The sequence below is a fragment of the Vidua macroura genome, chromosome 7, assembly GCF_024509145.1.
Source record: "Vidua macroura isolate BioBank_ID:100142 chromosome 7, ASM2450914v1, whole genome shotgun sequence".
Taxonomy (NCBI): domain Eukaryota; kingdom Metazoa; phylum Chordata; class Aves; order Passeriformes; family Viduidae; genus Vidua; species Vidua macroura.
In genome coordinates this window covers 4,147,789-4,162,622 of record NC_071577.1, presented here as the reverse complement: position 1 = coordinate 4,162,622, position 14,834 = coordinate 4,147,789, and the positions used below count along the sequence as shown (strand labels likewise).

Below are 14,834 nucleotides of genomic sequence, written 5' to 3'. Positions count from 1 at the left end.
TGCTTAGTGAGTGCCTGACCCTCTTCCCATGGAAAGATGGGCATTGTCTTCTCCTCACCTCGTTTTTGACATAAGCACCTGCTGAAGTTGCTGCCAAAAAAAGGTGAGAGGAGCCACATCACCCCAAACAACTGCACCAGCTCAGAAGAGGAGAATCACACAGAAAATACAGATTATAAACCAGAAAACCCTTCCCCATTTCAGAATATGGTGGAATTTCTACAGCACTCAGATATACTCATCCTGCATACTCAAATATCACAGAGTGGTTTTGGTTGGAGGGAACCTTAAAAATAATTTCATTCCAATGCCCCGCCATCTCCAAGAGCTGTAAATGATTTAAACGTGAAAAAGGGAGTACAAATACCAAATGTAACATGAATAAATATTGGAAGCTGGCCCTGGTATCATGTTCAGTGGGCTCCCAGCTGATTCTTCACCCACAGTGCATTTGCCTTTCCTTCCTCCCAGCTGGCACTGAAGTAGCAACAGCCTCAATTACAACTTTTGGGAAGTTTTTTACTGTTACCAGACTTGTAGCAGCATTTAAGGCTGCACTTAACATAAAACTGAGCTATTTTCTGGCCGTCTGTAAAAAATTGAACATGAGCTAACATTAAATAATAGATCAGGCAGGGTTTTGAGGCCAAAATCCCATTCTTAATGGATTTTTAAAAACACACTAAGAATGACAGCCCTTTGTTGGTGCAGGCTGGTTTCTGGGAATGCAGTGACCAAGGATTTGCACAAAGAACTTGTAACTGTTGAACAAGCCAGAGCTCCCAAGCACAGATGAATGTTTGTTGATTCTGTCCTAATTGGTGTTGCATTAATACCAGCAAGAGATCCCAACCCTACACGTGGTGCTACAGAAACAGAACAGATGCTCTGTTCCAAAGATCTCGGCTTAAAACTGAGCCTGCAGCTTAACACCAGCCTAACAAAGTCCCTTAAGGTACCAGTTGTTTAAAAAAAAAATGAAAACATTTTTAGGAATAGTGTTGACCTTTCTGAGCTCTTTTCTTCTCCAGGGAAATTTAATTTCATTTAGAGGAAATATAATCGTGCTGTTTGAAAGTTGAACAAAGGTTTTTCTGCACTGCCAAAATTTTATTTGGAACAGAAAAATCTTCCTGATTTTACCAAACAAACAGAAAATCTTACAGATATATTCCACCAAGCAACAAAAGGGAAAGAAGTTAAAGGGTTTTATCAGTATAAATGACCTTGGGGCTGAAGATATTTTCTGTATCTTTTAATCCCTTTCTGAAAGGTCTGGAAGCTCCCTGTGTTACCCATGAAACCTTCTCACAAAGTCATCAATTGTCCCTTCCATCACCATCAAGTCCACTGCAAATTTAGGAGTGGTAATCCTGACATGGAAACACAGTCTGGAACTTAGAGATTAAATCCTGATTTAAGCAAAATAACTCTCTCTTAAAAAAAAAAAAAATCTGGATGATGAAAGCAGAGAGTTGAGCTGTGAACATAAAATAATGTAAAATAGCATAATAACCATTCCCAGAATGGTTTGGGTTGGAAGAGACCTTAAAGCTCATCCCATTCCACCTCTGCCATAGGCAGGGACACCTTCTACTATCCCATTTGCTCCCAGCCCTGTCCAACCTGGCCCTGGACACTTCCAGGTATAAACACTTTCACCTACATCTCTCAGCTAGGAGGAATCTGCAGTCCTAAGAATTTCCCTGAGAATTTGCAGCTTTTGTTGGGCCATGGGATAAGAGACATGGATTGGTAACTGTCTTAATTAACTTACAGGACAGAAAACACTGCCATAAGAAGCTTCACTGCTATCTTACATCTTTATCAACCAGGTGAAAAATGGTGAATTCTAATTCCTCTTCCACTTTTGTTTCTCCCACAGGCATATCACAGGCAGGTTTCCTGACTATCCCCCAGAGAAGACAGGTGGTTCCAAGGCTATTTTTATTGAAAAACATCCAGAGCAGGTACTGTCCCTCTTTTAAAGAAAAAAAATTCATTATGTTAGAGAAAGGTTTGCCACAAAACATGTCTGTTTATTTAAGTAGCAATTTTCCCTAACAGCAGCTCTAGTTCTCCAAGAACCTCATGGTTAAAAACTTCTGGTTGCAAATAAAAGGACGAGTTTTTTCCCCTGGGTGTTTCCAATCAGGTACCAAAATCTGTTCCATTTGGGGCTGTGCTGCCACTTAATTACAACTGAAGGTGCTCAGGTGATGGAAGAGAAGTAGAGAACAACAGCAGGGAAGAGTTTCCAACGCAGGCAGGGCTAAGCCTTGATTTACTGCCAAGGCTAATTAAGCAAATTTAACATCCCAGAGAAGGAAGTATCTCAGTTTATCTTGTGTCTTGTAGGTTGTTTTTCCTGGTAAATCCCTCTCCTGATTTCTCTGGCTAATGGAAGTGGCTGATAATCTCTTCCTCTGATCACTGAGTGTCACACAGGGAAAGTGATTAAGCCCAGCTGAAGGCAGTGCTGGCACTTGGAGCCTTTCCCACCCATCCCGAGCAGCCAAGGGGGTAATGGGTCTGTGGGGGGAGAACAGGAAGCAGGATTTGGCCCCTGAGCGAACCACTGGGCTGGGCTAGCAAAACTAAGAGGTCAAAACCTGAATTCTGTGGTCCTGAAAGCCCCACCCCTGAGACTGTTGCATGATTTTTCTGCAGCTGGTGCTCTAACACAGGTATGGTAAAAGAGGATTTTTACAGAATCACTGAATGGTTTGGGTTGGAAGGGATGTAAAAATCATCTCATTGCAGCCACCCTGACACCTTCCACTAGCCCAGGCTGCTCAGAGCCCCATCCAGCCTGGCCTCAAATGCTTCCAGGGACAGGGAATTTTGGATCCAGTCCTCCCTGGGATCCCAGGGAGGAGCCTGGGGCACACAGCAATCTCTGTGTGGTTTGTGGGGATGTAAGGACAGCACAGAGCACAGCACTAACCACCTTTGGTTACTAACCACTAACTTTGCTAAAAGCACAGGAAAACTGCTGCAAACAGCTCCCTGTGCCCCACTAAAACTGAGTTTGGGGCATGCCCCTGGTTTGAGCCGAGTTCTGGGGCTAAACCCTGCTGGGCTCTGCTCTGCTGTTCAGGCAGGCAGAGGGAAGGAGACCCTCGGTGAAGTTTTCAGCCAACACGTGCCAGAGTCCAGAAGGTTTTGTTGAGAGCCACCCAGCAAGCGGGGCTGATTGCTGGGGAAGGGTTTGGGGAATGTGATTAAGGATTAACACAGCTGGGGAAGACAACACGACAAGGAATTATTCTGAGCAACACTGGGTATGGAGGTAGATTCTGGAGAAATGGGTTTAACCTTCCTGTCATGCTCCCAGCTTTCAGTTCCCACGTTCAGCTGTTTTGTTGCCTTTCCTGAGCATCTGCTTTTTCGTTGCGTGGAAAAAATTGGAAGCCAAAAGTCTGGAGAGGTTGTTTCACTGCTTGTTTTCCCTGCTGCACCCTGGAAAAAAAGCCTTCCTCTATTTTCCTAACAAATTTTCACTAGCAATTATCTGATTTTCACCAATTTTGAGGTCTGGGTTTTTTTTCCCTTTTTAGCCAGCAGAATGTGTGTCACAGCCTTAAGAGATTCCACAATGCAGCTGGCCAGAGAAAGTTCAGTGCAATCATGATTCTACCTGAATGTCAGACAAGTAAAAACATTTTTTGTTCCACTGGGTCACATGCATATTAAAAAATCCTTGAGGCCTCTGGGTTTGTTCCACACACTGGTCTACTGGGCAACATAGGAAAGCAAATCCTGGCCCCATGGAAGCTGATGGGAGTTTTGTCCTTGACTCCAGGGCGGACAGGAGTTCACCTCTTGTCTGTATGAGCTCCTGTATGAGCAGGGGTTGGATACTCCCAAGTCAAACTCCATGAAAAATCAAGACTGAGCTGTATTTAAAAAGTGAGCATTTTATAAAGCTTCAGTAAAGACACTTTGGGGAAAATAAAATACAAATTAATCACTTCACGAACCATTGCTGCATTATTATACATTCTATATTTCTTGATCCTGTGACAACCCTGACCTTGACTTTGTAATGTAGCTGGCCTTCTGCACAAACTGCTTCCATGACATTTTACAAATACCTTCCCAAAGACATCCCAATGCAGGGTACTTGGTGCTTCAGTCAGAAAAAGAAGTGCTGACTGAAAAGAAGCTTTTTCTCAACTTTACTTACTCTTCAAGGAAATTTAACATTCCAGGACATCGGTGTAATCTCCCTGCATCTGTTCCAGATTTCTATCCCTAATGGTTTTTTATGTTTTGTTCCACAGATAATCATCAGTTGTGACAATTTTTAGCTTTGCCCTTATCCTGCTGCCAACAAAATTATGATCTTGTCCTGTAGTTCATTAAGTCTCATCACCATGAAAAAAAGCCAAGCCATTTCACAGGCACTTCCCCTCTCCCAGCTCCTCATTTTCAATATTAAATAATATTAAAAAAAAAAAAAAAAAAAAAGAAGAAAGGTGTCAGAGAAGGACTAAAAGCCTTAAAATATTCGGAATATTTCAAGTTAACCATGCAGGAGGAGGGAAACTAGGGAAACTCTAGTTGGCCTCTGTTAAATTACCCAACACTTAAAATATTCATCTACAGAGAGCAATCCAAAAAACCACCAAAAAATCCCCAAAAAACCACGCCACAAATCCTCCATAAAGAAGGAACATTTCCTAGATTTCAATAAAACTTCTTTCTGTAGAGTTAATAATTCCAAGAGAGGAATTTTTCCTCCAGGAACACTGGGCTGTGTCCCTGTAAAGTGCTAGAGCCAGGCTCTGAGGCTGCTCTCACCTGCCACAGCTGGAGCTCCAGCATTCCCAAACTCACTCTAGTCCTGCTCTTCTTTTGTGCCCACAACTCTAAGGCAAGAAGTTCAAGCAAGGTCTTCTTTCAAGGAATAAGGGAAGGTTTTATTCCTGAAGAAGAACTTTTACCTGAGCCAACACCAAAACTTCCTGTGTCTGAGGACAGCAGAGCAAGTGAGTCCTGCTGGCAGCTGGAAGTTTTCTTATGCTTGGCTCATATAAACCAGCATTCGACATTTTCATTCATAGGCTACACTCTGGTTTAGTGCCCAGTTCTTCCCCCACCCCCCACCCCAAAAAAAAAAAAAAAAAAAAGGAGATTTGCACTGCAAGATTTTAAAAACGTGGTTGAACTGATACAGGAATACAAAAGTCAATTTAACTTTTATGGAGCACCAGTTTCTTTTCAGCCACTGAAGAAAATCCTACTGGAGAAGAATCATCACTGGCACAATAGGAGTCCTAGGAAAGACTGGGAAAAAATACAAAGAGGCTAAAATTCATCTGCTCCTATTGAAACACAGTCTCTTCTTCAGTATTAAGAGTTTGCTAACTACTTTTTGTATCATTTCAAAAACAGACAACCTAGCAAAAAAAAAAAAGGGGAGTCCAAAACAACTTAAGAAGACATCTACTTCTCTTTCCACTATGAAGTTTTCTCCAGGGAAAAAAAAAACCCAACCAAAAAAAAAAACAAAACTACACTAAAATGTGGGTGAATTGCTTACCAATCTCAAACTAACCTTTGCTTGCCATTCTCTTTCTTCCCTCCTGTTTTGTCAGATTGTTCAGGCATCTCCTTGCAGCTGGAGGGGAAGTGGTTCTGTATAAAAGAGCAGAAGCCACTCAAGGTTAGACACACAGCTCTGCAATCCCGGAACTGCTTGGAGCAGAGCTGGAGGAGCTGCAGCAAGGCTAGGCAGAGGGACAAGGACACTTCAGCTGCTCAGTGCCATCACAGCAGGTTCATGAGAACACGAACTCTGTCTCACCCCTTCCAGTATCATTCATCTGTGCAGAAACATGAAAGCAGATCACTGCACTCAGGGTCTGGATGCACTGAAATACTGCCTGCAGAATGGCACTGCTGCAAACTGGAACCTTTTGTCAATCACTTGTGTGTTTGCAGGTGTCCTGCTGGACAAAGCCACCCCTGAGATGCTGGGAATGGTTCTGGTTCCCCTTTGCAGGCAGAGCAGAGGTGACAAGGTTGGGTTTCTGGCTGTGTAGGAGCACTGCAGTAAAGGATACACTCGGAGTAGCTCTGTTGGTTTTGGATCCTGCTGGGACACTAAAAACCTATTCTGAACTCCAGTCAATCTGTTAATCTCTCCCAGAGAATGAAATGCTTCGCTGCTTATCACCACAAGATGTGACTGAGCAGTGCTCGGGGCTTGAATTACCATATTTAATTAAATGTAAGGTACTGAAATGCCTGGGGAGAGCCACTGATGGAGCTGCCCTGGCTGCAGAGCACAGCCCTTGTCATACAACCCCTTCCAGCATCCAGTGCTCAGTACATTAAAAGGTATACTTGAGAAAACAAATATTATCACTGTTACAGGAAACACATCTTACAGTTGGAAATGTTTTATTTTCTATTCTTTCGCAGTACTGCCAGTGTTAGTGGTCCATTAATAAACTTCAATGGATTTTCTGATTTAGACTCATTAGTAAATGATCTTAGAATTCCTCTCAGGGACAAGAAAGCTGCCTAGAAACAAGAGAATGGTGGAAGCAGCAAATTTTCACTCTGTGCCTTTTTCAGATAATAAAGTATAATTGGCCAGGAACTAAAGATATGGGAATTGATGGAGCTGTACCCAGTTATCAGCTGCTACTTGCTTGCAGGGATAAAGATGCTGAGCTATCCCTGTGTATCTGTCAGGGTTTGTCACAATATCTCCATCCAATCTCCCTCAGCCACTAGAACAATTTCAGTCTTTAGCCATATATTGAAATTAGACACACCTCAGGGCAGCCTTTTAAAATCCATCCCTATAAAAATCAATCTGCCTTACAAACACCAGGACAAATTCATCATCTGGGTCTGAGATAATTCATTATGAATTCATCCTCTGGGTCTGAGTCCAGAGGGGACTTTGAGTTGTGTGTCATTAGAATATTCTGCTTCCAGACAGCTTCAGGAACTGGTCTTACTCCATAAAAGCCCTCATGAGTTGGGACAGAGAAATCAGCCTTTCCCTAATGATAAATTGGGATATTCAGCACCTGTGCTGCAGTTGGTCAGCACAAAAAGGCTTCTCTGTCACGGTCTGGAATTCAGAGAGTGCAGCCTGTTGGATATGGTGTTTTCCCAATCACATTCCTCCCTGCCTCTTTCAGGTCCTTGAAGAGCTGGCTGCCAAAAAGGCAGAGGCAGAGAAAAAAGAAAAGGAGAAGAATGGAAAAAAGGACAAGGAAACTGTGAAAAAGCCAAGTGAAAAAAAGCCACCAAAAGTTGGAAAGCAGGTAAGGAATGCCAGCAGGTTGTGAAGCCTCAGGTGTGGGCAGATGCTGTAAAGTGACATTAAAGTGGTCACCAAAGCTCCAGGCCCAGGTTCAGGAGACAAAGAACTGGCTGAGGTTGGTCTCTCTCAGCCTTTCCATGACCTTGATGACTCTGGGACCTTTTTACCTCTCATATTTTAGGAATGGCCACGACTGAGCTCAGTGGGAAGAGCTGATGGAGGTGCAGACTGTCAGGGACATAAATGAGAGCAAGAATCCACTCTGGGGCTTTGAGATCATTGCCAGGACAGTCAGACAGGGAACAAAGTGGTAACCAAGCATTCCCACTGTTAATGTGGGTACAGAGGAGTTCATCACTGCCACCCCTTGCAGAATTAGGAATTCAGAGCCTCAGAGCTTGTGTGGATTTCAATCTAATTTTGAAACCCCATCAGCCATGCATAAACAAAGCCATGCATTTTCCATCTTCTTAGGGTTGGAACCAGTTTTGTTTCAAATGTCAATAGACACCACTTAATGTACAACATACCCCCTGAAATCTTTGAGGTAAAGGGCTGCTTTCACAAAAGACACTTCCAAATTATTTCAGGAGCAGCTTCACAGAGCAAACCACCTGTGAAACAGAGCAGTGACCAAAGGGCATCTTCAAAAGCAAGCTGTGCAACAAAAATTGTCAGCTTTTGCTGAAGCAGCAGCTTTTGTTTCTCATTTACCTCCACAGTATAAATAAAAGTTAAAACAATATATATATATTTTTAATACAGGTCATTAATCTCTCACTAAATATGTGGAGGAGAAGGGTGAGTTTTCTAGGGCAAAGCTTACTCTTCACTGCAAGTTTTACACAAATTAATTTGAAGGCCTAACCCTAGAACAAATATATCCCAAAAAAAAAAAAAAAAATTATGCTTTTCTTGGACTACATCCATTAATCTGGCCAAAGCTCTGAGAACATCTAGCCAGGAACCTAAATTACATGAATTTAGGGAGCATCAGTCAATTTAATTGGAAGGTAGATACCTAAATGTTAACTTGTAAATGAGCATCTTGAAAACACTGTTTGGGGGTTTGGGGTGGCTTTTTTTTTCCCTTTGTAAATGAAAATACACAGCAGGCTGGAGGAGCAAATACATGAATGCTTTTCAAGGTCTTTAAGCCTAATTGCTTAACTTTGGTAACTAGGAAGGGTCGTGGCTGCTCCTGTGAGAACAGGAGGTGGTTTTAAGTTCTGGTCACACATGTCTTCAGTCAGTCACTTGTTACTGTGACCAGTTTGTTGGGTGACACTGTCACAGCCCTGGTGAAGCTCCTGAAACTGGATGGCACCTCATCCATCTGCTTAAAAACCTGACTTTCACAGGATAAAATTTGATTCCTTCTTGGTTTTGGACATTTCTGAAGATAAGAACCAACAACAGCAAAAATGTGTCTCAATCCCCTGGCAGCCTCTGCAAGGCTGTTTTGAATTGGGGTGAAATAACAGCGTGGAGCTCTGGGGTTTTATAACTCCATGTCATTCCCATCTCCTCAGCCATCACAACTCCTGTCAAGTAAAATTCTGAGCCATTATATCAGGTTCTCTATGGTTCATTGAGAAACAACAAAGGGAACATTCTCTCCAAGGTTATAGCACTGACAGGGGGAAAAAAAGAATATCTTAGACCAGTTGAGAAGTATTTGGAAAAGTTCTAACAGCAGGACTCTTATTAAAATAAGTGTAGGCTATAAGTCATAGGGATGCAGGCAGAAAAAAAGCTCTGCTCCCAACTTCAGCTGTTAAAGAAAACAAAAGTTGGAGCCCAGAAGGAAATTTAAGCATTTCTGAAAAGCCTGATACCAATCTTTACAAAGAGTATTTCATATCAAAGGAACTTCACTTTCTTTTCTCTGCAAGGTGCTGATTTGATTTCCCTAAGGGAAAAAAACAACCCATGGCTCCATCGCCAAAAAAATCCCTCTTTTCCAAAAGCAGCAGCAGTCTGGGCTGCCTCACCCAGCAACCTGCTGCAGCCTGTCCCACTGAATGTGAGCTGTGCATCCCTGAATTTCACCCAGAAAACAGCGAGGCACATCCCTGTCCCTGGTGAAACTTTTAGGGAAATCTCCAAAGGAAATGTGCACAGTGCAGCCAATTCAGCTTTCCCTGCTGTCCAGTGGGAATCACCTGGTGTGGAGCTGGCTTTGGAAAGCCTCAGAAATAGATTGAGACACTTATTTCCACATTTCTGCTTAAATTCAAACATATATTGCTGGTTCAAGGGGCCTTAACACATTTAAAACAGAACAAGCATAAGCTCAAAGCACTGAAAACCAAAAAATATATGAACTGGTTTCAAAGAAAAAGTTCTTTTTATTATGTTGACTCTTAGGCTATTAATTGAGGCAAGAGAAAACAGAACTGCAACTGTCCTTAAGACACAAGAGAGTGGGTTTGATTAAAATCAATTAAATTGACACAATGATTTCATTGACATCAGTGTATAAAATCAGTGAAGCAAATAACTAAAACAATTCATTGGCTTATTTATAACAATAAAATGTTGATGTGTCCTGTGGTATTGAGAGGCTAAAAATGAAAACCCCATTTTTAGGCTGGTTGGGGCGGAATTTATTTGTTGGGTTTTTTAATAGTTGACACATTTCCTCTCAGAACATCATGGATTGATCATTTTCTATAAAATACCATGGAAAAATGGTAAAATAAGGATTCTGCCCACTGCAAATGATCCAAGGATGAACCTCAAAGTGCCACACCCTGTGAAACTGGGAATACATTGGAGTAACTGGGGATTTGAGCTCAAATCCCCCAACTTTTTGTTACACTTTAAACAAAGTTTTAAAACAAAACAGTTCTTGATGTTCAGCCAAGAACCCCCCAAGTCTCTTTCAAACCCATCTATAGAGTTAGAAGTGATAAATGTATTTAGATTATTCCTGTCCTTCTGGGCCCAAACTGGAATTACTGTAGTGATACTTTAATTAAAAACAGATATGTGATAACTCCCATAATGGGGCTGCAGCTGTACCTGCAGGTAGCAGATATTTCCTTAATTACAGGGCTTATTTTGGGGGGGGGCTTAGTTTTAACCATCCCAGGAGCTGCACTTTGTATCTTGCTGATAACAAGTGGTTTGCAGGTTATTTAGCAAAATCCTGATCCTGTCTGGTATAAATTCACATTCAATTCCTCCCCAAACAGTGATCTAATCTCTCTTTTTCAACTATTACCTCACTCACATCTTGAGACTCAGGACTGATACAAGATGAAGAAACTGTGATCATTTTCTGGGAGGTTTATCCCTCAGAAATATTGGTTCCATGAAATGGAACTGTTTCAGGAATATGGCAATTGCAGCAAAAGTAACTGAAAAATGGCTTTTAAATTAAATTCCACTTCAATATTGCAAGTCTCCTACCTAAATTACATTTTCAAACAAGCTGGAGTTTAATTCTTGTTTAATTTGGTGACTTCAGCTGATTAAATGACAGCCCTTCTCTCATGGAGCAACCTGGGCTAGTGGAAGGTGTCCCTGGCCATGGCAGGGGCTGGAATGAGATCTTTCAGGCCTTTTCCAACCCATTCCATAATTCTGTGAAACAATGCTGTCAGCAATTCCTCTCTTCACTTTCCCCCCAATCTAGGTAGTGGATGAAAGCTGGAAAATGGGTCCAAGCAATTTCCTTTTGATGCTGGAGGAAGGAAGCTCTCAGTACCAAGGTCAGTAGAAAAAGATAACAATTCCAGCTGGAATGTTCTCCCAGATCAGCTTAATGGGAATGTCATTCCTATAGGGTCAAGTGGGCAGCTGCCCAAACTATGGAACGTTATAAAAATTAGGATGTTAGATTAAAAAATGGTATTTAGGAAGGGAGGCTCTCAGCACCTCTGTTCTTCCAAGGAATCTGTCAAAACCATTGAGCTAATCATGCAGGAGGGGACATTTCTGTGGGTGAAAGTGAACAAACTCAAAGCAAAGTGTTTCAAGAAGCAAAAAAAGGCATTTTAGGATTTGCTGAGGGCAACGAGGATGACATCAGAATAGCCAATAATTCAAAAGCACCATACTGTATGTCAAGTTTCAGCATCAATGTTTCCATACTTCTGTAACTCTACCTGTCCTGTCTCCTCCAAGAGTGAGAACTCACGGAAGAGTCCATGGATTCCTTCACAGCTACTCCAATTATTTTTGATGATATCTTTGAACAGGAGGAGCATCTTCTCAAGCAGAGGCTCAAAACTGTGCATGTACTTGCTTCATGCCAAGTGTGTGAAACTAAAACATAACCCAGACTTTCAGCAAGGGGCCTGGCTGGTTTTTCATCTGGAGAAAGCACCAAAAAGCAGGGATTTCTTAATAAAAATCATGAAAGGGCATTTTGTTCTTTTCCAGATCTCTTGTGTCTTCTCCTCTGCTTTTGTTACTTCTGTTTATCTCTTCAACACCTGTCCTCAGTGCTCAGCCTGATTCACAAGTGAATTAGGAAGTCTTGCACTTGTCTAAAGTGGAAAATGGGGTTATTTTTGCTGCATCTCTGCAGATTCTGTTCTGATACAGTGTGGAAAAATATCTTTTCTGCTCTCCACTCTTCAGAGCTAGTGCCTTGCTAAAATTCCTCATATGAAAAGTCTCCATTATTCCCTCCTGCTGACAAATTACTGGTGTCAAGTTTTCTGCCTGATTTGAGCTGGCTGGAGAGAAAGAAGTGAACTTAAACTTGCTAAATGTGCATCAGTAGTTTGGCCTGACCTCTGACTTGTAACAATTAGGATTTTCTTACACCTTATAAATCACAGAGCAGCTTTCTGGCTAAAAAAAAGGAGCTTTGCATCCCATCTGCTCTCAAATACCACATCAGAACCCTGCTGAAGGCAGCAGGAGCTTTAGATAAGCATCAAATCCATCCAAACTTCTTTCCTTAGCTAGCCAAGGATGAAATTGCCCCTGGAACTCAAACCCAGCCATGGCAAGAGAGGGGCTCCCACCCAGCCAGTGCCCAGGGCAGGGGAGGAGCAGCAGAAGGGAGGCAGGAGGGGTTTGCCTTGGAGGAAACATGCTTGGCTGTAACCTCAGCAGAGCAGGGGGTACCAGAGTGAGGAATAAAAACACCACAGAGGTGACTCTGACAGCAATGGGGACTCCCAAATTTCACAACTACCTTGGGTGATAAGCCAGGGGCTTTATGGGGAGATGGGGGATTTGTCACCCAAACCATCTGAACAGCAGCTCTGCCATTCCCAGCAGGACAGCTGCTCTGAGCCCTGCAAACACAGAACTTTCTGGGGTTATTCCCGCAGTGTGAGTGCCTCTGTGATTCCCATTTCCCAGTTACACACCCACACATCTGCAGCCCATGCTGCTGGAGCTGCCAGCTGCTCCCCAGCTCTGAAGGCACATGAGAAGGAGCCCTTTTCTGCACAGAGCACGAGCAGGAACCCTCCGAGTGGGAAAGCTCTCTTGCAGGCTTCAAAGAATACCTGCAGTTCTGCCTTAGAGACAGGAGGAGTCTGTAGCTATGCAGTTCAACTTCAGATGGGGTTTTTTTCCTCCTTTTCTCCCAGTGAACCAGGTCTATTTGACACCACACTTATTTTTAGTAAACAGCTGTTAATTCCTCCTTGCAGCACTTTGGGCTTTTCATTGCAGGGCACTCACACAATACTACCTGGGGCTTGTCCAAAATGGTTTTATTTTTAATCTAACCACAGATTCTTTGAATCAAATTCTCTCATCAGAATTTAATCTACAACAACATCCACCCAGAATAGTGCAAGCAGTCTCTTGTATTTTTAAATTTAGGCTGCTTTCCTCTCAGTCACAGAATTATGCAGGAAAAAAATAGGTCTGGGTTTGGACTTTCTGTTTGACTTTTCTGTTGAGAACGGTTTTTTTTCCCCTAATCTTATTTGAAATAGGTCACTTGCTATCAGCATTTGCACAGAAGTTCAGATTTATTAGTGCAGAAATCTTGAAAACGTGATTGAAGCAACAGAGCTTGATTAAGAAATGTTTGTATCAGGAGTAATACAAAGCCCCTTATAAGTGTGTCTGAAGTTCACCCAAATGACAGCTGACCAAACAACAAACATCTTTGTTTTGTCACAGCCCCCAACATTTAAATTTAAAAACCTGTTCCCATCCCATGAAACTGGTTCTTTATACATAGCTTACTTAATTTTTTTTTAAATATACATCAGTTTTGACAAAAATCTAAACATTTCACTTACAAACTTCTTCATTCTGTGTTTTTAAATCCTCTACCAAACTAGAGCTGCTGCCTAAACTTCACTGGAATTCATGAAGCCTTTTATCCTCCTACAGCTGTATCTGGCCTTTTTTCTAGTTGCTAAACTCCACTTGCCAAGCTCTAAAACACTTATTTTAAATGATGTGCTTGGAAACAGCCACTTTGTGTGGCATCTCCTTTCACACTGCAATAGCCAGAGTTTACATGGGGCAAATGTAAGGCTGAGCCTTTACCTCCCTCTGTGTTTTTGCAGTGTATTTTTGCAGTGTGAGGCAGCAATGTGCTATTTTCCCCATTCTGCAGCTGACCAGTTGATATTTATGACTTGCTCAGTGTCACAGAGGATATTTGAGTTCAAATACTCCATGGTGTGTCCAAATATTCCTTGAAGGTGTGGTGATACTCTGTATTTTTAACCAGCCTTCAAGAGATTCAAATCCTTTTGCCAGGAGGTTCAAAGTGGCCATTTCAAGAGAAGCTTCATGATTCAAATAAGTATTTTATAATTGTTAGTCACAGGCTGTTCTGTGAAATTCTGGGATATTGGAGTTCCCTACTGGACCGCAGAGCTGAGATGCTGATTTAGGAGTGGTCTGGGCTGCCTTTGAGCCCTGAGCTAGCTCTGCATATAAAACAATCCCAAAATAAGCATACACTATTTTAGAAAAGGTGACATAAATTTCACTACATACACACAGGCACAGAAATAGCTCCTGGAGCTGGCTGACCCTGCCTGTAACAAAATACCAGACTCTGCTGACCAGCCAGTGAAAACATAACATCCTTAGCCTCCTGACCCCCCTTTAAAATTAACTTTGAAACATTCTGTTGATCTATAAAAGAATAACAGAGCATCTAACACCTATGAGTTATTGATCTCTCGACTAAAATTAGGCCCCTCTAACCCAGTGGTTAAATAACACTCAGATAACTCATTGCCAGGTAATACCAGAGTCTGGGGGGACCCTCCCTGGTTTGCCTGCAGTGGGTATTAACCACTAATCAATCTACAAAATGACAATAAACAATTATAAAAAAAAAACAGAACAGAAAAACCTACGGATCCCTCTATGAAAAATAAATTTCTAAAGCCTGGTACTCCTGTGAAAACATAGCACTTGCAACCTGTTGACCCAGTCAGGAAAGTGTTTAAAAATTCACATAACTCCTATGTGATGTCCCCTTTCCCCAGGGCTGGAATTCCAGGCTGGAGGAGCTACCTCATAACTGGGGCAAATCAGCTTTTCCTCCTGAAATATTACATGGCATCTGTCATGCCCTCTGATGACCCACAAG

The 14,834-nt window shown here is 42.1% G+C and overlaps 1 protein-coding gene across 3 annotated transcripts in view; it reads left to right on the top strand.

Annotated features, from left to right (window-relative positions):
• IQCA1 (IQ motif containing with AAA domain 1) overlaps positions 1–14,834 on the top strand; it is a 102,813-nt gene that overhangs the window by 50,052 nt on the left and 37,927 nt on the right. For all 3 annotated transcript variants that reach the window (XM_053982494.1, XM_053982493.1, XM_053982492.1), the window contains exons 7-9: positions 1,886–1,970; positions 7,167–7,292; positions 10,935–11,010. In XM_053982494.1, coding sequence (XP_053838469.1) covers positions 1,886–1,970; positions 7,167–7,292; positions 10,935–11,010 — 287 coding nt within the window. The remainder of the gene's footprint in view (positions 1–1,885; positions 1,971–7,166; positions 7,293–10,934; positions 11,011–14,834) is intronic.